The sequence below is a fragment of the Anomaloglossus baeobatrachus genome, chromosome 2, assembly GCF_048569485.1.
Source record: "Anomaloglossus baeobatrachus isolate aAnoBae1 chromosome 2, aAnoBae1.hap1, whole genome shotgun sequence".
NCBI lineage: Eukaryota > Metazoa > Chordata > Amphibia > Anura > Aromobatidae > Anomaloglossus > Anomaloglossus baeobatrachus.
Window position 1 is genome coordinate 347,292,506 of NC_134354.1, and position 23,612 is coordinate 347,316,117.

Here is a 23,612-nt window from a genome sequence, read left to right on the forward strand (position 1 = left end):
TTTATGTATACCCTTTTCACTTGTAAAGCGCCATGGAATAAATGGCGCTATAATACTAAAACTACTTGTCAATGATCAGCCAGCAGCCCACCCCACGATCCACAACCCCACGATCGATGAATTTGGCTTTACTTGGTTATGCCCCTCACCACCCCTATAAAGGGAATCTGTCAGCACAAGAGCAGCACGATGTGGGCAAAGATCCTGAATCCAATGATGTATCACTTAGATTACTGGGTGCAGCCGTTCTGACACAATCTGATTTTTTTTTTTTTTAGCTTTAGTTATATAGCAGAAGTGAGAGAGCTGTCCCCACACCAGGCTCTCAATAGAGATTGTACATTGGCTGTGAGGTGTCACTCACAGGAGGGAATGTGTTGGACTGCTGTGCACATGCCAGCTAGACCTAGCAATGATAATCACAAAGTGATAAAGCCTTTAGTTCAACCCCTTCCCAACCTTTGAGGTACTGTACATCATAAATATCAGTCTTTTCCTGTTCAATGACATACAGTTACGTCATGACGATCGCCATTGTTCCTGCTCTGCACCTCCTCGATCGCCGGCTGGGTTTCCATCTGATGTTACAGCTGGGACCCATCTCTCACTGCCAGGAGCGGTGCCTGTGCTGCTTCTGGCAGATTAGGTCGGTTTCACACATCCGGCTTTTCGCCGGTTTGCCGGATCCGGCGCTCTCCCGTACAGACAATACAGTACAGTGACAGCGCTGTAACTTCCGGGTCACATGCGCCGGTCACATGACAGCATGTGACCGGCGCTTGTTGCGCTGTCACTGTACTGTAGTCACTGTATGGGAGAGCGCCGGATCCGGCAAACCGGCGAAAAGCCGGATGTGTGAAACCGGCCTTAGAGGGAATGTGTCACCAGGTTTTTCCTTTGAGCTGTGGCCACCACCAGTGAGCCCTTATGTACAGTATTCCAGTGTTTGACCCTTTTCTTGCGCCTGCGCATTACAGTACTTTGCTTTACCATAATCAGGGCAGATCAAAGTGCGTAGAAGTGCAATGGATGCCTCTATATGAATGGCGCAGCACACGTCATGCACACGGGGCTGGGCAAAAGGACAGCAATCCCACAAGATGGAAGCGCCAGACCTAGAGCAGCGACATCGGACCGGACCGCCCGATAGTTGACTATTATAAAGGTGTGTTTTATGTTATACAGAGCGGCTTAGGCTCTTATATGCAGTATTCGAGAATACTGTATATAAGATCTCACTGGTGGTGGCCGCAGCTCATAAGGGAAATCCTTGTGACAGGTTCCCTTTAACCCCCTGAAATGCTGAAATCAATGCAAAGTATTCAGAAGGCAGGCAGAGGAATTGCATACCTTGCATACCTTTCCCAGGCGATCGGGTCTTAGTAACACAATCACAGGGACCCGATCACTGCCATAGTGACCCGGGGTCATCATCATGACAACCTTGGGTTACAGAGCTACAGAAAGCCTCACGCACCATGACAGATGCATGGTGTTTGAGGCAAAGTGTCAGTGCTGCGAGTGCAACACTGACCGATATAATCCACTGCAGTGATCGAGCAGTGCAGTGGTGGATTACTGTATATCAGTAATAAATCACTGAATGTTAGTGTCCCATAAAGGGACTAAACAAAAAAGTAAAAAGTTTTTTAAAAATTTATACAAATATAAGAAAAAACTGAAAATAAATATGTACATTTATGTAAATAAGCAAACAAACCTAAAATTGTACATATTTGGCATTGCCGCGTCCATAACAACCCGATTTATAAACTGTCACACTAGTTAACCTCTTCAGTGAACACCGTAAAAAAAAAAGTTGCAAAAACTGTCTTTTCATTATACAGCTGGCAAAAAGTGGAATAAAATGCAATCAAAAGTAATGTATAAATAAAAATGGTACCGCTGAAAATGTCATCTGCAAAAAGCAAGCCGCCACACAGCTCCATCAGTGGAAAAAAATAAATAAAACTATAGCTCTCAGAATACAGCAATGCAAAAACTTTGTTTTTTTTTCTCTATAAAATTGTTTTCATGGTTGAAAAGAAGCAAAAAAACTTGCCTAATCATACTGACCCAAAGAATAAAGCTGTCTTATCACTTATATGATGGTGTAGAAAACAACAAACAAAAAAACTTCTTGAATTGCTATTTCTTATTGATTCTGTTTCACAAAGAGTGGAATAGGAAACGATCAAAAAATACTACGTGGCCCAAAATAGCACCCCTAAACACTCCAACTCATCCTGCAAAAGACAATCCCTCACATGAGTCTGTTGGCAGAAAGATAAAATATATAGCCTTCAAAATTCAGTGATGTAAAAAACCTTTATTTTAAAAAATGAATTTTTTTAGTTCAATAGTCGCCAAATCTAAAAAAAAAAAAAAAAACAGAATAAATCTGGTATCCCTGTAATCGTGCTGACCTGAGGAATTAAGCTGCCTAATCACCTATACCGCAAGGTGAACATCGGAAAAAATAAAGTCAATTTTTAAACACTGTTGATTAGTTCATTCTGCCTCTAAAAGATTGCTGTACAGTGTGGCTCATATGTGCTCTACACTGAGCCCTTGCACCAGGGATTATGTGAAAGGGTGTGTGCCAACGATCAGGAATAGCAGCAGTTTTGGACGCAGCTTGTTTTCGCTGCTCCAAAACGCTGCATTGTACAGTGTAAGCACAGTGGATTTATAGAAATCTCATGCCCTTTGTGCTTCTTTTCTCTGCAGCGTAAACTGACATGCGGTGCGGCTTCCCATCCTGTCAATTTATGCTGCGGAGACGCGAGTGTCCTCAGCTGGGAAAACAGACCAAAAGTCCACAGTGCCCCAAACCCTGATCGTGGGCACGGACCACTGCGGTCTCCTGCATAGAACAAAAATTGAATCCTTACATCCATAATGTATACAAAGAAGTTATCATATCCACCAGGGTCCCCAAATGCAATTAAAGACCTATATGTGACCACTAGTTTTCAATCATTTAGTATAATAAAGTTCGTAAATAGACACAATATTATGCAAAATCAGTACAAATTTTATTAATAAATACAGGGCACACAGTGCATGAAGTGAATTTAAAAACATATACACGAAAAACAGGACAGTGTGATTGGTCTAACAAAGATGTAATTCATATGATATGGCGCTCATCGTGTGATAACAATGAGGACAATTAAATACTAACCGCTTGCCCTAGGGGTTCACTGGGAGAACCCACCACATGTCACAAGGGTGATATATGTCATAATATCCATTGTAATGGTAAATTGAGCAAATCACCAATGATAAGTCAAAAAATGTCATTATTTAGGTCTCTAGGAGCATATCAATACCATATGTATGTTAGAGAGTATATGTAATAACTCCCTGTAGCAATCCTCTATGTACCGAATAGTCAATACATCACTCATATACAGTACTTGCCCCTTAACAATGTGCGTGGAAGAGGTTGTATGAATAAAGTATGTCATGCGTTCTACATGGGCTATGTTTAAAGCTGGTATTTGCTATAGGTAATCAATTCATCAAATTGTATGTGCCACTTAATCCCATCTACAGGGAATATAAATAAACTGAATTTATCATACGGTCTACCTTATATACTGTAATAGTCATTAAATCCTTACATACTGTAATAGTCATTAAATCCTTAAGGGTGATAAATTCATATATATGTTGCAATGGCATATATAAACTAAAATAGGATTGACCATATCATCTGATCTACACAACAGCTCTTAAACAGTGCTCTAGATGTTAACATAAGGGTAACCCATAAGGATCTGTATCATATAATAACACTACAAAAAGCCACTTATATTAGTCAAGATATATGATAATTCTTGCTTATCAGGGAGACAAATATGTCCCAATAGAGGCAGCAGAGTGAATGATAAACAGAAGGTATAATATGCTCTAACCAATGTCTGTTTACAAGGTTATAATTAACCACCCCAGTATTAACATATGGTTAGATTGCTGTTAGTTATACAGACCAGCTGTAGCCATGTAGACCCGCACCACACTACCCTGCACCTCGACGCGTTTCGCAAAGAGCTTCGTCCGGAGGAGAAGACACTCTGCGTCCAGGACACATCTTGTGCGGATCGTGGGCTCATACCCTAAAACTCTGAAAAACATGATTCACTGTAGTGAGGCAGAGGGAGTCAACTTTGACCTCATGTCTGGCCTGTGGTCCGGTGGCGTCCATCTTTTTACGCCTCTTATTAGACTTGCACAAAAGTGCAATCATCAATAGTTCTGTTCACCTTTGAACAGATGGACACCACTGAACAGAGGCCAAATGGAGTAATTCTGCTGACTCATTAGTGAATAAATCTGTTGCGAGTTTCACCTGAATCATGTATTTTAGAGATGTAGATAGAAACCCCGATGTAAGTGCTCAGCATAGAGCACAGGATAGATGTGGACAGATCCATAATATTCGGTATTCCAAATTGCCACCAATAGCATTCAACTCAACCCACAAATGCACAAGTCCCCACTCAGGTCTGTCATCAGTTAACGGAAATATAGGGGGCTTCCACGTTACTGGTAGCACAAAGGCTCTAAAAAACGCTATGGCTCCCCCTCCCCTCGAAACAGAAATCCAGCACTCCCAAATCCAAAAACTTCCCTCTCTTCTGAGCTCCACAATGTATCTAAACCACAGTTAAGGGGGCTTTACACGCTGCGATATCGGTACCGATATCGCTAGCGAGCGTACCCGCCCCCGTCGGTTGTGCGTCATGAGCAAATCGCTGCCCGTGGCGCACAACATCGCTAACACCCATCACACAGACTTACCTGCCCTGCGACGTCGCTCTGGCCGGCGATCCGCCTCCTTTCTAAGGGGGCGGGTCGTGCGGCGTCACAGCGACGTCACACGGCAGCCGTCCAATAGAAGAGGAGGGGCGGAGATGACAGGACGTAACATCCTGCCCACCTCCTTCCTTCCGCATTGCCGGTGGAGGCAGGTAAGGAGATGTTCTTCGCTTCTGTGGTGTCACACACAGCGATGTGTGCTGCCGCAGCAACGACAAACAACCTCGTTACTGACCAGACAACGATATTTGGTGTTTGGACGACTTCTCCAAAACCAACGATTTTTTACCACTTTTCTGATCGTTGTTGGTCGGTCGTACGTGTTACTGGCTGCGATGTCGGTAACTACGCCGGATGTGCGTCACAAACACCGTGACCCCGACGATAAATCGTTAGCGATATCGCAGCGTGTAAAGCCCCCTTTAGAGTCCACATATTTGGCATTATTGTAGTGAGAAGACCGTACCTAAATAATAGATGAATTCCCAGAGGGGTGTAATTTCCAAAATGTGGTCTTTTGAGGGGGATTTCTTCTGCTCTGGCCCTTAGGGGCGCTGCAAATGGAGGCCGCTAACTATTCTAGGATATTCTGTGCTCCACAAATCAAATGGCAGTTCTTCCCTCCCGTGCCCTGTGGTGTGGCCAAACAGTCCTGTACAGTCACATGTGGGGTATTGCCACGTTCAGGAGAAATTGTGTAACACATTATGGGGCCTTCTTTACCTATTCCCTTTTGTGAACATTGGAAATCTGGAGTTAAAACAACATTTTAGTGGTAAAAATGTAAAATTTTTGTTCATCGCCCAATAGTATAAAATGTTGTTATATACTTGTAGAGTCAACATGCTCACTGCACCCCTGGATGAATTCATTGAGGGGTGCAGTTTGTAAAATGGGGTCATTTGCGTTGTTCTAGCACCTCAGGGGCTCTGCCAATGTGACATGGCACCCCTAAATATTCCAACTAAATCTGCACTCCAATATGGCACTACTTTCCTTCTTCACTTTACGCACTATCCCATATGTGGTCAAAAACTACTTTTAAGGCACAGTGCAATCAGCAGAAATTGCACAACAAATTATATGGTTCATTAACACCTGTTACCCTAGGGCAGGGATGGCAAACCTATGGCACGCGTGCCAGACAGGGCACACAGAGCCCTTTCTGTCGGCATGCGCGCTGTCGCCCAGACGCTTTAAACTGCTGATGTGATTGCGCTGGCAGTTTAAAGTTGTGTTGAAGCGGAGGAGACATTTCTCCTCGCTCTGACACTCCTCTCCTAGGCCGCCGGCCTGTTGCCTAGGAGACATCAGGAGCGCCAGTAAACGACGCCGGCTTAATGATGTCTTGTGGCCACGCAGGAACTGAGGCCACAGAAGTGGAGTGGGTGTTGCAAGGTGAGTATGCTTTTTTTTAAAAAAAAAAAAAAAATTAAACTGTGCGGCTGTATCAGGATGGGGGGGGGTATATGCCAGGATAAAGGTACATGCCAGGATGGAGGCCACCTGATAAATATCCAGGCTGTCAAAGCAGCCAATAATATTGCCTAAAGGCCGCTTTACACGTTACGACACTAAAGCGATGTCGGTGGGGTCACGGATTTTGTGACGCACATCCGGCCACGTTAGCGATTGTTGTTGCGTGTGACAGCTATTAGCGATTTTGAATCATTGCAAAAACGTTCAAAATCGCTAATCATTTACATGGCCCCCTAATCTCAATTATCGTTGCTGCTGCAGCAGCAATGTTGTTCGTTGTTCCTGCGGCAGCACACATCGCTGTGTGTGACACCGCAGGAACGAGGAACCTCACCTTACCTGCGTCCCGCCAGCAATGAGGAAGGAAGGAGGTGGGCGGGATGTTTGTCCCGCTCATATCCGCCCCTCCGCTTAGTGACGCTTTGACGCCGAAAGCACTGCCCCCTTAGAAAGGAGGCAATACGCCGGTCACAGCGACGTCGCTATGCAGGTATGTATGTGTGACGGGTCCGCGCAATTTTGTTCAGCACAGGCAGCGATATGCCCGTGTCGCAGAAACGATGGGGGCGGGTACGCACGCTAGCGATATCTGTACCGATATCGCAGCGTGTAAAGCGGCCTTTATACAACCCCACACAATTAGTATACAGGTAAGCTCATGTGACTTACATCCGCCTCTACAACAGCATTGGCTAAATGTCACCACCAAAATCCTATTAACTCACACATAAGCTTCTTATACGAAGAATGTCCTTCATTTCTTATAGCAACAAAGCAGAGCTACTTGACCTCTAACAAAATAGAAGCAGAGCTGTGATTCTTTGCTATAGGACACCTAATAAATATCCAGTGTAACTGTCAAAACAGACAATGTATTACCTGAAACATCCAAACAGGTTGTGTGTGTGTGTGTGCGTGTGTGTGTGTTTCTTTCTGTTTTTTTTTTTTCTTTTTCTGTCTGTCTGTCTTTCATTCTGTCTTTATTTCTGTGTTTCTGTGTCTCTCTCTGCATGTGTCTGTCTTTCTGTGTCTCTTTCTGTTTGTGTCTTTTTGTGTGTGGGTCTCTTTCTATGTGTGTGGGTCTGTGTGTGTCTTTCCCTTTCTTTGTTCATAATAGTCTATAATAACAGATCCGATCCCAGCTCCATTAACTTTAATGTAAGCAGGTTTTTTTGGCGAATAACTGTAAAGTGTGAGGTTACATTTTCCACTCAAAACAGTCTATGACGTTCCCTGAGTCAAAGAAGGTGGCTGTGCTAAATTTTGTGATTGTAAATGCGACAGTGTGGATTCCTTTAGCGAACACACACACACACACACACACACACTCTGCTTTATATCTTAGACTAGCTGAGTACCCGGTGTTGCCAGGGATAGTAATTGTCTTTCTGTCTCTCTCCCAGTCTCTATCTCTCTATCTCTGTCTGTTTCCCTATCTGCTTCTGTCTGTCTGTCTCGGTCTGTCTGTCTCTATCCCTGTCTGCTTCTGTCTGATTGTCTGATTCTGTCTGTCTTTCCTTGTATGTCACTGTATGTTTGTCTGTCTGTCTTTTTCCCTGTTTGTCTCCCTGTCTGTCTCTATCTGTCTCTGTTTCTATTTGTCTATCTGTCTTTGTCTGCCTCTGTCTGTGTGTTTGTGTCTGTCTCAGTGTCTGTCTCAGTGTCTGTCTATCTCTGTATCCGTCTCTATCGCTCTGTCTGTCTCTCTATCGCTCTCTGTATCTGTATCTGTATCTGTCTCTGTGTGTCTGTCTCTTTGTGTCTGTCTCTTTCCTTGTCTGTCTGTATATTTCACTATCTCTCTGTCTGTTTCTCTGTCTCTGCCTCTTTCCCGGTCTGCCTCTTTCCCGGTCTGCCTCTTTCCCGGTCTGCCTCTTTCCCGGTCTGCCTCTTTCCCGGTCTGCCTCTTTCCCGGTCTGCCTCTTTCCCGGTCTGCCTCTTTCCCGGTCTGCCTCTTTCCCGGTCTGCCTCTTTCCCGGTCTGCCTCTTTCCCGGTCTGCTTTTCTGTCTGTCTGTGTCTGTCTCTCCATCGACATCATATTACCTCACACATGAGCTTCTTATACTATGACCTTTGTTCCTATTGCAAATACTCAGAATACTGCTATTAACCTGTAGTTCCCAGCTCCATTCACTATAATGGAGGCAGGTTTTTTGGAGAGTAACTGTAAAGCGCAGGGTTAAATTTTCTTGTCAAAACAGTCTATGACGTCCCCTGAGTCACATAGGGTGTCTGTGCAAAATTTTGTGATTGTAAATGTGACGGTGCGGACACACACACACACACACACACATACATTCATTACATTATATTGTGTTTGTCTCTCTCTATCCGTCTCCCCACCGACATCTTATTACCTCACACATAAGCGTTTTATACTAACAATTTATTTTGTTCCTATAGCAACCAATCACAGCTGCTGTTAATAACCTAATCGCTCGCAGTTCCATTGACTTTAATGGAGGCAGAATTTTTGGAGAGTAACTGTAAACCGCGGGGTTAAATTTTCCCATCAAAACATAGTCTGTGACCTTCCCTGAGTCACATGAAGTGTCTGTGGAAAATTTCGTGATTGTAAATGCGACGGTGCGGATTCCTTTAGCGGACATACATAAATACACTCCGCTTTATATATTAGATCTCAGCCCAGGAGATGGGATTGTGTATTTCCTTTTTTGACATATGAATATCAGGTGTTTGTAGATATTATGTAGTATAGAAAAAACGTCACTTCCTTCAAAGTATAGGTGCTTGGATAGGATCCCAGTCCATTCAAATATAGTGAAAAAAAAAACAACTAATTTCTCCACGCATCCTATAATATCTTTATCCCAAAGCAAACTAGCTTCCATTGCTTCCCCCATTAACCTACTTGCCTTAGGTTTAAAAACCAAGAGTACTTTTATGCCTCCTAAGAATAGTCCGCAAGTAGAGACATTTATTACATTACTTGAACGAGATATTTCTTCTTTCTATAAGGATGTGAATAGAGGCATATTCTACAACCCTTCCAATATAACACACAGAGATAGAAAAGCACATCTTCATTGCTTACCAATAAAGACCTAATTATTAAACCTGCAGATAAGGGGGGAGCAACGGTAATTATGGATAAGAGTATGTAAGTAAATGAAATATTTTCTCAAATGTCCAATACTGATGTCTATAGGGTCCTTCCGAACAATCCTACTTCTAATATTAGACATAAAATCTATTCTTGAACCATATCTATGTAACGGGATTATTGACAAAAAGACTTTTGAGTATTTACAGAAAAAAGACATAAGAGACTGGATAATCCCCCAGGCAGGCCCATCGTTGCCTTGACGGATTCAATATTATCTCCTTTGGCTATTTTATTAGAAAAAATTAAGACCCCGTTGGTTAAGACCACTAGGTCATTTTTACAAGATACGAATGACTTCCTGAATGTTATTCGAGGTCTCGATACAATACCTAATAATGCCTATTTGGTTTCCTGGGATGTTGGAAGCCTATATACTGTGATTACTCATGACAAGGGCCTGCGCTCGGTTGATAGATTGCTTTCGGACCATCAATTTGAACCTGAGGTAAGACAATTCTACATGGATTTACTTAATCTTGCTCTAAGGGAGAATTTTTTTCTATTTCAGGATACCTATTACCTCCAGGTACAGGGGACTGCTATGGGGTCCAATGTGGGCCCCCCTCCCCCCGTATGCAAATTGTTTTATGTCGTCCTTTGAGACAAGATTTATTTACCCTTATTCATTATTCAAGACTTATTCTCTTTGCTGGCGTCGGTATATTGACAACATTTTTTGCATCTGGGGGTGCCCATTGGACTCATTATTGGACTTTCACAGTTTCCTGAATGCTACATGGCCTGAACTCCAGTTTACTATACAGTATGATCTAGAGAGCCTTATTTTCCTTGATACTATGATCATCAAAAGGCCTGAGGGTAAACTAGACACAGATTTGTACATTAAAAGTACAGATAAGAATAATTTGTTGTTATTCGAGCTTTCACCCCCGAGCTATCCATTCCATGATATCAGTTCATGCATGTGAATGGGATTGTCAGCCAAAATGATGTTAAAAATAAAACATTAGGAGAAATGCATTCTAAATTTCGGTCCAGAGAATATCCCGAAAAAATCCTTCAATCAAGTTGTATCCCACAGTCCAATACAACAAGGGCTAAACCAGACCAACGGATAGCTTTTGTACATACTTTTCATCCATTTACATATAGGATACACAAACCTATACGTAGACATTGGGCAATTTTGAGCAAAGGATATCCAAAGATTGTGGAGTTTCAAAACTCATTTCTTCCATGTTTTCGTCGGACCCCTAACCTAAGAAATAAGTTGGTGAGGGCAGATATTGGTTGCTGTGTCAAGTCATTTCAAACTCCTCTTAGTACCCCTAAGAAGGGTACTTTCCCCTGTTTAAATTGCTTACAATGTAACAATATTACAAAAGGTGATCGTATATACCACCCACATACAAGCAAGGCTTTCCCATTAGGGGATTCTATACATGTAAATAATCACATGTTATTTATATTATCAAGTGTCCCTATGGCCTTATGTATGTGGGTGAAACAACCCAGCAGGTACGCGATAGAATTTCCCAACATTAATCAACTATTCGCTGTGAACGCCTCTCTTTACCGCTTCCATTTCACTTCCGCAAGATGGGACATAAATGATCCCAATTAAAATTTCAGGTGTTGGAACAAAGTCCCTCCACATAAAAGGGGCTTAAATCGGATTACCCAATAGAAAAAAGGAGGCGTTCTGGATATTTACCATACAGACTCTTGAACCCAAGGGGTTGAACAGAGAATTTGATATCGGAAGCTTTATATAACTTGTAGGGATGTTGTTCACTGATTAACATTTATATTCTTTCTTTCATTTCAGCACTGTTCTTAGTTACTCGAGAGCACAAGATCACCACTATAAACAACCAGTATTATACACTTCTTTCCCATACTTTAATTTTCATTGTTCCTTTATTCATTTTTATTTTTTTATTTTTAATTTTATTTTTTCACTTTCATTTTTGTTCTTTTTTCTACATTTTTCTTTTTTATACTGGTAACATTCTATTTTTAATTTTTTTTTATCGTTCATAAAATCTCCCCTATATCTCCCTCCTCTTTTCTATATCATCCATTTTCCCTTATAAGTATAGCTACATGTATTTTTTTACTTCATAGTGACTATTAACCATAGTTCTTTTTATAGTGCGCCCTTTATTTCTGCATTCCCCTTGGGAACTCTGAGCCTTTCCCTATGTTCCCCACAGTGGATTATTCTAGGTGCACACTTGTTATTATGCTGCTATTTCCGGTCTATACTGGATATGACGTGGCAGACACATTTTACTGTGTTTCACTTTGGCAATCAACGCCATCCATTTAGGTAATTTCCGGTGGAGGCGTAAATCTAGCCTCCACTGTCACATCCCCCTTTTGTGACGTGGCAGCTTACACATATACCAACCAATGATGTCACTTCCGGTCCTGCGGCCGGATATGACATAGAACGCCGGGATCTTTAAATAATTGTAGTACCATACACATGACAGCGCCATGCTGCAGCGGTGTTTCCGCATATTCACATGCGCTCCTGTCCTTCATAAGCGATCACCAATCTTGGTAACAATATATTTTAATTTGTGCTTCTTTTGGGTTTTTTAGGCATCTAATAGTCCACGCTGGAAAATGTATTCATATAAATTACCATGAAAGGAATCCTTATTCCTACAGGTGGCCCCTTTCCTTTAGTAGATCCCTATTCTGAAAGTATATTTGTTATTTATTTTTTATCTCAAATTCCAATATGGGAGTTTGCAGCCACTGGGGACGTGGCCATGATCCAATTATGTCCATTTTCTGTTATATATCATATTTTTCGGACTATAAGACGCACCTGACCATAAGACGCACCCTGGTTTTAGAGGAGGAAAATAGGAAAATAAAATTTTAACTAAAAAATGTGGTCATGACACACTGTTATGCGGCGAGGATCTGCTGCTGACACTATTATGGGGGTAATGTCCCCAAATTCTCTACTAAGGTACCCCATTCTGGTAACGATCCTCCTGCCTTGTATATGAGCCTGCTCATATACGCCCATCCTGCTCATATTCCCCCATCCATCTTGCTCATATTCCCCCATCCATCCTGCCCATATACCCCCATCCATCCTGCTCATATACCCCATCGTGTTCATATACCCCATCCTGCTCAGATACCCCCATCCTGCTCATAAAATACCCCCATCCTGGTATATGGCCTGTATCCTATGGCACAGAAAAAAAAATAAACGTTTATACTCACCTTACCTCACTCCCTGCAGCATCGATCATCTTCCTCTCTGTCTCAGCTGCAGCGCCACTGAGTGGAGCCGTCACCGTTGTCTGCAGCATCGCGATGTCTTCCTGTCTGTGCCGGTCATCTGATCTGTGTGGACACTAGCGGCGCGCACAGCGATGACGTCATCGCTGTGCTCACCGCTCTCTACACAGATCAGCTGACCGGAACAGACAGGAAGACATCGCGATGCTGCAGGGGGACGGCTCCACACACGGTGACGGGTGAGTACAGTGATTCACTGCACCCCGCTCTGATGATGATGCACGGGGAGCAGTGAATACAGCCGCACATGATCACTCCAGGCTGTAGTTGCTCATTTACAATGTAGTTGTAGATCATGCAGGCGGGCTGTTTACTATGCGAGCACCCCCCGCCCATCACCCCACCCACCTGTCAGCGCCGGCTTCACCGCTGAGAGATGAGCGGGAGGATGGGCGTGCATATGTAATGAGCGGGCCCACGTGGTCACGGCAGGCACTGCTACAGCCTCCTCGTGTCCCCGATGACCCGCTCCACCGCAGCACCCTCATTCCCCGCAGCCATATTCAGACCATAAGACGCACCCCCCACTTTCCCTCAACATTTGGGGGGAAAAAGTGTGTCTTATGGTCAGAAAAATACGGTAGATATATCTTTTCTATGTATGTTTCCACAAGTAATATGTATAATTTTTGCTTTAATATTCATGTACCTTTTGAAAGAATATTCATTTTGTATTTTTCTTATGTATCTTTATAAGGGGAGTTTGATGAAGGTCCAAGGAAGGACTGAAACGTCCTGACTGACACACATTGTGGTCTTTATACATTGGATTTAAAAAAAAAAAATTGACGATATTTTGGATATTCTATGTAGTTTGGTTGCCTGATCCAATATTTAGGTTTTTTGCATGGTTTACAGGTGTTTATTAAAAACAGTAAAGGGACTACAGTGCCTGGTGGTCTGAACGCTTAGTGATGTGGGGTAGTGTAAGGCTCTGTGCGCACTAGTGCGTTTTACCCGCGGATTTGCCGCGTAAATTTCTTGAGAAATGTCTGCAATCTTTGTGCAGACATTTCCCAGCAAATTCTATGAGAAAAAAAAATAGCTGTGCGCACTGTGCGGATTTTTCTCAAGAAATTTCCTTGAGAAGAATTTCTCGAGAAAATTTCTTGAGAAAATGAGCATGTCAATTCTTTTCCGCAGGTACCCTGCGGATTTCGGCAGTACAGCCTGCAAAATCCGCAGGGAACCACCCGTGGGAAAATCGCGGAAAATTCGCGGCAAATCCGCATGCGGATTTGGTGCGGATTTTTTCCGGAGGTCCGGAAATCTTTCACTCCCAGAAGTTTCTCAAGAAATTTTCTTGAGAAACTTCATATTTCTAGTGCGCACATAGCCTAAGGGTTTTTGGTGGTCTAGGGAAGTGTAGGCCTAAATTCTTCATAGTTGTAATCCAGTTTTGTAATTAGAGAATGTCGGTGTGGATTTTTTTTTTTTTTTTTTTTGGGAGGGTGGGCAGCACACACACATACCCATTTTAGCTTGTCCTATTCTGATCAGAAAATTGGCTTTGTAGAGTCCATTATATTATTGGAGGGCAATGTGGAGGCCATTATACAATGTGGAGGGCTATGCATGAGCTATTTTACAATTTGGAGGGCTATGTGGGGCCCATTGTAATATTGGGAGGGCCATGTGTCGTCCCTTGTAATATTGGGAGGGCCATGTGTCGGCCCTTGCAATATTGGGAGGGCCATGTGTCGAACCCTTGTAATATTGGGAGGGCCATGTGTCGGCCCTTGTAATACTGGGAGGGCCATGTGTCGGCCCTTGTAATACTGGGAGGGCCATGTGTCGGCCCTTGTAATATTGGGAGGGCCATGTGTCGTCCCTTGTAATATTGGGAGGGCCATGTGTCGGCCCTTGTAATACTGGGAGGGCCATGTGTCGGCCCTTGTAATACTGGGAGGGCCATGTGTCGGCCCTTGTAATATTGGGAGGGCCATGTGTCGGCCCTTGTAATAATGGGAGGGGCATCTGTCGGCCCTTGTAAAATTAGGAGGGCCATGTGTCGACCCTTGTAATATTGGGAGGGCCATGTGTCGACCCTTGTAATAATGGGTGGGCCATGTGTCGGCCCTTGTAAAATTGTGAGGCCCATGTGTCGGCCCTTGTAAAATTGGGAGGGCCATGTGTCGGCCCTTGTAATATTGGGAGGGCCATGTGTCGGCCCTTGTAATATTGGGAGGGCCATGTGTCGGCCCTTGTAAAATTGGGGGGGCATGTGTCAGCCCTTCTAATATTGGGGGGCCACGTGTCTGCCCTTGTAATATTGGGAGGGCCACGTGTCGGCCCTTGTAATATTGGGAGGGCCATGTGTCGGCCCTTGTAATATTGGGAGGGCCATGTGTCGGCCCTTGTAATATTGGGAGGGCCATGTGTCGGCCCTAGTAATAATGGGAGGGCCATGTGTCGGCCCTAGTAATAATGGGAGGGCCATGTGTCGGCCCTTGTAAAATTGGGAGAGCCATGTGTCGGCCCTTGTAAAATTGGGAGGGCCATGTGTCGGCCCTTGTAATATTGGAAGGGCCATGTGTCGGCCCTTCTAATATTGGGGGGGGCACGTGTCGGCCCCTGTAATATTGGGGGGGCACTTGTCGGCCCTTGTAATATTGGGGGGCCACGTGTCGGCCCTTGTAATATTGGGGGGGCCACGTGTCGGCCCTTGTAATATTGGGGGGGCCACGTGTCGGCCCTTGTAATATTGGCGGGGGGGCCACGTGTCGGCCCTTGTAATATTGGTGGGGGGGCCCCGTGTCGGCTATTATACTGTTTGGGGGTCTATGTATGGGGCCATTATATTTGGAGCGCTAGTGGGGGCTAATATACTGTAAATGAGCAATTATATAGTATTAAGGTTTGAGTGGAGTCTATCATACTGTGTTTTAGGGGCCATTATACTGTATGGAGGGCTGTGTGAAGGCCATCATACTTTCCAGGGGTACTGTAGGGTCATCATACTGTACATGTACTATGGAAGAATGTACTATTCAGGTATCATATTGGGTTTGGGCGGCACTTTAATACCATACTTTGAGGCAATGAAAAGGTATCTTAATGCGTGAGAAACTAACAGGCTTCAATAGCAGTAAAACAACTTTGTAAGAGCTGCAAAGTTATGAGTTATGCTCTTGTGACTACACTACTTATTATATTTACTTTTTTTTTGAGGGGGAATGGCAATTAGGACTTCTGCTATGGCACCTATGAGTTCTGTGTATGCCCCTGGATGAGCGCTCTCAGTCAACCCTTTGACTCCTCTACAATACGATCTTGGGTTGCTCATGAGTTGAAATTGTAACCGAGGCTAATGATAACTCGTGTTGGACATCTGTATTACTAACAATAGCGAATAAACAGTACTAATGAAAACTTCAGCTCTCAATGCAAGGCTTTTCATTTTCCAAACGAGTGAAACATAGAAAAAATATAATTTTGATGTCCCAACAATAACAAAGTTTATAGATTTGTCATTGTAGGGGGTTTTTTGTTTGTTTTTTTTATATGGTAAATTTAAAGGAGTTCTCCCTCAAACAAGTTGATTTTAATCAATGATCTTGGAATAATAATTAAATTACACAATTGGATGTGTTTTTTTAAAAAAAAAAAAGTTTCTGTGCTGAGATAATCTTGTATATGTGTCCCTGCTACATACTGTGTAATGGCAGTGTCTGACTGTACAGGAACATGGTCTGATCATATCACAGCTCCTGTGCTGAGATCTTATATATGTGTCTCTGTTATGTACCGTGTAATGGCCGTGTCTGACAGTACAGGAACATGGTCTGATCATATTACATCTCCTGGGCTAAGATAATCTTATATACAGTGGGGAAAAAAGTATTTAGTCAGCCACCAATTGTGCCAGTTCTCCCACTTAAAAAGATGAGAGGGGCCTGTAATTGACATCATAGGTCGACCACAACTATGAGACACAAAATGAGAAAACAAATCCAGAAAATCACCTTGTCTGATTTGGCAAGATTGTTTTTGCAAATTATGGTGGAAAATAAGTATTTAGTCACCTAAAAACTTGCAAGATTTCTGGCTCTCACAGACTTGTAACTTATTCTTTAAGAGGCTCCTCTGTCTTCCACTCATTACCTGTAGTAATGGCACCTTTTTGAACTTATCAGTATAAAACACCTGTCCACAACCTCAAAAATTCACACTCCAAACTCCACTATGGTGAACACCAAAGAGCTGTGGAAGGACACCAAAAACACAATTGTAGCCCTGCATCAGGCTGGGAAGACTAAATCTGCAATAGGCAAGCAGCTTGGTGTGATGAAATCAACTGTGGCAGCAGTAATAAGAAAATGGAAGACATGCAAGACCACTGATAATCTCCACGCGAGATCTCACCCCGTGGGGTAAAAATGATCACAAGAACGGTGAGCAAAACTCACAGAATCACACGGGGGGACCTAGTGAATGACCTGTATAAATTTGGGACCACCGTAACAAAGGCTACCATCAATAACACACTACACCATCAGTGACTCCGATCCCCGAGCACCAGACGTGTTCCCCTGCTTAAGCCAATACATGTCCGGGCCCATCTGATGTTTGCTAAAGAGCATTTGCATTATCCAGAAGAGTATTGGGAGAATGTCATATGGTCTGATGAAACCAAAGTAGAACTGTTTGGTAGAAACACAACTCGTGTTTGGAGGAGACAGAATGCTTAGTTGCATCCAAAGAACACCATACCTACTGTGAAGCATGGGGGTGGCGACATCATGCTTTGAGACTGTTTTCTCTGCAAAGGGACCAGGACGAGTGATCTGTGTACATGAAAGAATGCAGCATTGGGCCATGTATCCTGAGTGCAAACCTCCTTCCATCAGCAAAGGCATTAAAGATGAAACGTGGCTGGATCTTTCAGCATGATAATGATCCCAAGCACTCCGCCAGGGCAACAAAGGAGTGGCTTCGTAAAAAGCATATGAAAGTCCTGGAGTGGTCTAGCAAGTCTCCAGATCTCAACCCCATAGAAAACCTTTGAAGGAAGTTGAAAGCCAGTGTTGTTCAGCAACAGGCCCTATAACATCACTGCCAAAGGGATTTTCTGGACTTGTTTTCTCATTTTGTCTCTCATAGGCCTCTCATCTTTTTAAGTGGGAGAACTTGCACAATTTGGGGATGACTAAATACTTTTTTTTTCCTCACTGTATGTGTCCCTACTGTGTACTGTGTAATGGCCATGTCTGACCGTACAGGGGCATAGTCTGATCATACCACATCTCCTGGGCTAAGATCTTATATATGTGTCCCTGCTGTGTACTGTGTAATGGTTGTGTCTGACCGTACAGGGTCTGATCACACCACATCTCCTGGGCTAAGATAATCTTATATACCGTATGTGTCCCTGCTATGTACTGTATAATGGCCGTGTCTGACTGTACAGGGGCATAGTCTTATCGTATCCCATCTCCTGGGCTATCTAATATATAAAGCTGAGTGTATGTGTGTATATGTGTGTGTGTGTGTGTGTTTGTGTGTGTTTGTGTGTGTGTGTGTATGTCCGCTAAAGGAATCTGCACCGTCGCATTTACAATCACGAAATTTTGCACAGACGCCTCATGTGACCCAGGGAGCGTCGTAGACTATGTTTTGACAGAAAAATGTAACCCTGTGCTTTACGGTTAGACTCTAAAATCCTGCCGCCATTAAACTGAATGGAGGTGGGAGCTATAGGTTATTAATAGCAACTGTCAGTGGTTGCTATAGGAACAAAATAAACTGTTAGTTGAAGCTTATGCGTGAGGTTATATGATGTCGATGGATTGAGAGACAGAAAAAGAGAGACAGACAGACAGCCCTGGAAAGAGACAGCCCTGGAAAGAGACAGCCCTGGAAAGAGACAGCCCTGGAAAGAGACAGCCCTGGAAAGAGACAGCCCTGGAAAGAGACAGCCCTGGAAAGAGACAGCCCTGGAAAGAGACAGCCCTGGAAAGAGACAGCCCTGGAAAGAGACAGCCCTGGAAAGAGACAGCCCTGGAAAGAGACAGCCCTGGAAAGAGACAGCCCTGGAAAGAGACAGCCGGGCTGATTACAAATACAGTCAGAGATAGAAATAGTCAGACAGAGAGCGACACACAGACAGAGACTGGGAGAGAGACAGTTACTATACTGGGCTACGCCCGGGCACTACAGCTAGTAATCCTATATATGTGTCCCTGCTATGTACTGTGTAATGGCCGTGTCTGACTGTACAGGGGCATAGTCTGATCATGCCACATCTCCTGGGCAGGAGAGGAAGTAAAAGACTCTACAGACATTACAGCACAGGATTATTCTTTCTTTGAAGTAAAACATTTTTTAAAATAACCATCAGGGAAATGTTTTACCTCATAAAAAGAATCAGCTATAATACCGTGCTGTAATCTTTGTATACTCTTTTTACATCCGCCCCGGCCCAGGAGCTGTGGTATGATCAGACCATATCACTGTACAGTTATACACAGCCAATTCACTGTACATAGCAGGAGCACATGTATAAGATTATCCCAGCACATGAATTTTTTTTTTTAACCCCTTCACAACATATGGCATATATTTACTTCATATGTCATGTCCCTACCTATGATGGGGTCTCGCACATCGAGCCCGCATCATTCCCCGCACATGACACGTGGTTTAATCAGTTATCAAGTGCCTCTCTAACAGCAACTGATGGATTGGGATTGCAGATTTGCCTATGTTTGTTAAGCAGTTAAATTATGCCGTTAATCTCTGACAGCGGGTGGGTTGTCATGACAGTGAGATTTAAGACCCTGTGCGCACGCTGCGGTTTTTGCTGCGGATTTGCCGCGGTTGTGCTGCATGAATTGCTGCAGAAAATGTTCATAACCTTGCTGCGGTCCTTCCCCAGCAAAACCTATGATAAAAAAAAATGGTGTGCGCACACTGCGTTTTTTTTCCCCTACAGGTTTTGCTGCAGAATTTCTGCAGCAAAAAGAATGAGCATGTCACTTCTTTTCTGCAGGTACCTGCCGTTTTTGCCATAGATAATAGTAAAAAACCGCAGGGACCAACCCGCAGCAAAAACTCGGCAAACCACAAGAGCGGTTTTACCGCGGTTTTTGCCACGGGTGCGGTATTCTGCCAGAGGGTGCTGATTTTTCTTCAGAAAAGACCATTTTCTAGTGCGCACATAGCCTAACACATGCTGGCAGGGGAGTATGTCATTCCCCACTCCCATGGGCGCTCCCGTGACATCATTGTGGGGGCGCCAATGGGTTGTCATGACAGTTGGGGTCAGCTGATGACCCCTGTCTCTGTCCTGATGATCCTCCTGCGAACGCCACTTCTCACAGTTTGACCCCCCCCCCTCATTACTGAAAGCTGGTTGCTCCTGGGAGGATAAAGTCCATTTTCTCCTGGGTCTCACACTTTCAGTTTGGCAGCTGGGCATGATCATAGCGCTATTAAACTGCAGATTAATCCTATATCTGTAAACACCTCTATCAATAACTGAGGCATTTAAGGGTTGACAGCAGTGATTGAAGGTAACTAAAGTGTCTTCTTTTGGAAGCGGATGTCTGTTGTATAACACTGTCATCATCTGTCTAGTGTGGCATTGGCTCCGCTCCTGAGGCCGCTCCATACATGTGGACCTGCTCCATAATGTAATATTACATCATGGTATGTGAAGCAGTTAATGTGGACCTGTCACATGTAAAACCACTAATTACCTGCAGATATGGGGGAGGAAATTAACTTTAATCCTTCAGCAGTGTTCGGGCTTCAGTCGCAGGGGTGGTACTGGCGTGGGTTCAGTCTCTGCTTTGTGTATGGAGAGTGGTAGCAGTAACCGCCCCCCACACTGACTGACAGACGCTCTGCATTAGAACCATCTGTCAGTCAGTGCGGGGGGGCGGTTACTGCCGCCACTCTCCATACACAGAGCGGTGACTGGACCCATGCCAGTACCACCCCCAGAACTGGACCCATGCCAGTACCACCCCCGTGACTGAAACCCACGCCAGTACCACCCCCGTGACTGAAACCCACGCCAGTACCACCCCCGTGACTGAAACCCACGCCAGTACCAACCCCGTGACTGAAACCCACGCCAGTACCACCCCCGTGACTGAAACCCACGCCAGTACTACCCCCATGACTGAAACCCAAACGCTGGGAGGAATAAAGTTAATCTCCTTGTAGTGGTGTTCAATGTGCTGAACAGGCAGGTCCTAAATGCTATTAACCTGCAGATTAACCCAATATCTGCAGCTCATTAGTGGTTTTACATGTGACAGGTTTCCATTAAAATATAGTTGACTTTCTGATATTTCTGAATATAAAACAGAAATTACTCTATGGTGAATATCACAGAACGCAAGTAATAAATATTCTGGAAATCTTGCTTGGAGGCATTGAACCTTAGACATAGACTGAAGATGGAGAGAGAATGTTTAGGCTACGGTAATTGGATCCATACCCACTTCTTTTCTGCATTACTCATGATTGTAGTTTGTTGTTTCTGTTTCCACAGATCATATCTTTGAAAAGCTGGATCCAGAAATGCAAGCCCTGGGCCTAAAGTGTAAGTGCCTTGGAGGAGGGAAAATCGAGCACAACAGCAAAGACAAGAAGATACGGGTCTTTGGTGAATCTACTGTACGTACGCTTTTTTTTCAGTAAAATGTAGCCGTTTGCTTAACCTTCTCACATAACGTTTTGCTCCAGGCGTTCTTACAAGATATGTAGCAGCCGTCCATCACTCTGGACTTCTCCATGTACGGGTTCTCATTTGGAGAGAAGGGGAGGAAGCCGCTGCCAGACACTTTTGGTTGCTGTTTATCTCTCGGGAGAACAAACAGATTGGAAGTTATAATTCAACATTTTGGCGATTACATTTTTATTTAATATACTGTATCAGTCTGTTAGGGACAGCTAATAAAGACCACCCAGAAGCAGGCTTTTAAAAGCTGGGAAAATATCCTTTAAAGGGCTGTCCACTTTCAGGAAAGTGGAGTCTCGAAACTCTGGAACATTCCTAAAATAATAAGTTCAGCAGGTATTCACGTCACGTCAGTAGTGTGCGTCATCATTCTAGCTAATTACTGAGCTCAGCGGCAATGACCAGGTTCATGGGACATGCCACTGGGCTCAGTGAAGGGACGTGTGGCCACCAGAAATGTACTCCAGCCCTTGAGTAACATTTCTAGCGGGGTGCACACAAGTTATACGATGCATCTAATTCATTAAGTGATGTGTACTTAATTAATTTTGCGTGTCTTACTCAAGTGGTTTGTTCATTAAGACTGGCATGGCAGTCTTATGGAATTGGGCCTATTGTTCTTAATAGTATTAGTAAATTTAAGTCAATAAATATATTTGTTTATTTTTTAATATTTGAAATTTGCAAAAAAATTTGTTTTTTTTCAAACTTTGCATTTTTATCTTTTTAAAATAACCACACCATATAAAATAGTTTAATAAATAATATTTTCCATATGTCTACTTTACGTCACATATCACTGACTTGAGTGGACTAACTGGCTATAATATTACCTTTACTATACACACAAAATATATATCCCAATTCCTACATATACGTTTTTCCAGCAGCCTCCAGGGATGCTATGTTGCAGTGCCTCCCCTATATTCATTAGCTGTTATGTACTGTATACCAATATTACAATTTGTAATATTGATTATTGCTGATAATTTGTTGTGTGTAAGGCAATGATATTGTTTCATGGTATCCCTCAGGGTCTGACCACCCTCAAACAATCTTCTATATGGAATCATAATAAGATTGTTGGCAGAATTCCTTCTTATAAGTGCAATGTTGCGAATTGTAGAGAACGCTGCTCCTGCTGCATCCTGTTATCATCAAATGCACCCTGTATTGATTCATTGCCCTTTGATACTAAATTTTAAAAGATCATATTGGATTATTAGTCTTTAGTCTTAACGCATATCATGGCCACGCGAATGGTGATCATACACTCTGGTGACCATTTACAGTATCAGTCTCCTGATGTGCCCACCAATATTTACACTACTCACAAAGTTAGGGATATTTGGCTTTAGGGTGAAAAGTTTGAAAACATAAAGTTCATGCTACAGTGATATTTTATAATGAAAATAAAGCATTTAATTAGAAGCCACAATGGAGATTTCCTTATCTAAAACAATTTATTGAAACAAAAGTCAACGGTGGATATACCGCCCCACCCCTCACCCCCAAAAAAAAAAAAAATTGTCAGTGTCTCAATAACATGTCATGTGGCCTTGAACACCAATTACAGCTTGATAACTACGTTCCTGCTGTTCACAAGTGAAATTATTGTATGCGGAGGCATGGCATTCCACTCTTCTTGAAAGGTGGCCCTCAGGTCATTGAGGTTTTGGGATACAGAGTTACGAGCCTCTACACAGCGACTCAGCTGATCCCTAGATTCTCTATTGGATTCGGGTCTGGACAAAATGCAGGCCACTATTTGAGGTACTCCAGTCTCCAGAAGCCTTTCCTTATTTAATTGTCTGGTGTGACACTTGGGTGCCTTTTGCCTTCCTCTCCCACCCTCCTAAATGCTGATAGCAATATCAATCGCAGCATTTAGGGGGTTAAACAACCATTAGTGATGCATGCACTGCTCCTGGCTGTGAGAGCCGGAACTCAGCTGTCGCATAAGCCGAGCTCCTGGAGGCAATTGTGTGCAGAGCTTCTGTGCACGCTCGATTGCCAGGACGTACCGGTACGTGCAAGGTCCCAAAGTCACCCCACAATAGGATGTACCACTACTTCTAAGGTCAGGAAGGGGTTAAAGAGTTTTTGGTGAATAAAACTAACTTTATTAAACATGTATTGTAGACAAGGCACATGTAATCTGCGTTCAATAAAGCTTCCAAAAGCCAGAAGTATCG

At 43.5% G+C, this 23,612-nt stretch overlaps 1 protein-coding gene across 1 annotated transcript in view; it reads left to right on the forward strand.

Annotated features, from left to right (window-relative positions):
- PHPT1 (phosphohistidine phosphatase 1) overlaps window positions 1-23,612 on the forward strand; it is a 37,291-nt gene that overhangs the window by 13,164 nt on the left and 515 nt on the right. The window contains exon 2 of the mRNA XM_075335977.1: window positions 21,229-21,353. Within this exon, the coding sequence (XP_075192092.1) occupies window positions 21,229-21,353 (125 nt within the window). The remainder of the gene's footprint in view (window positions 1-21,228; window positions 21,354-23,612) is intronic.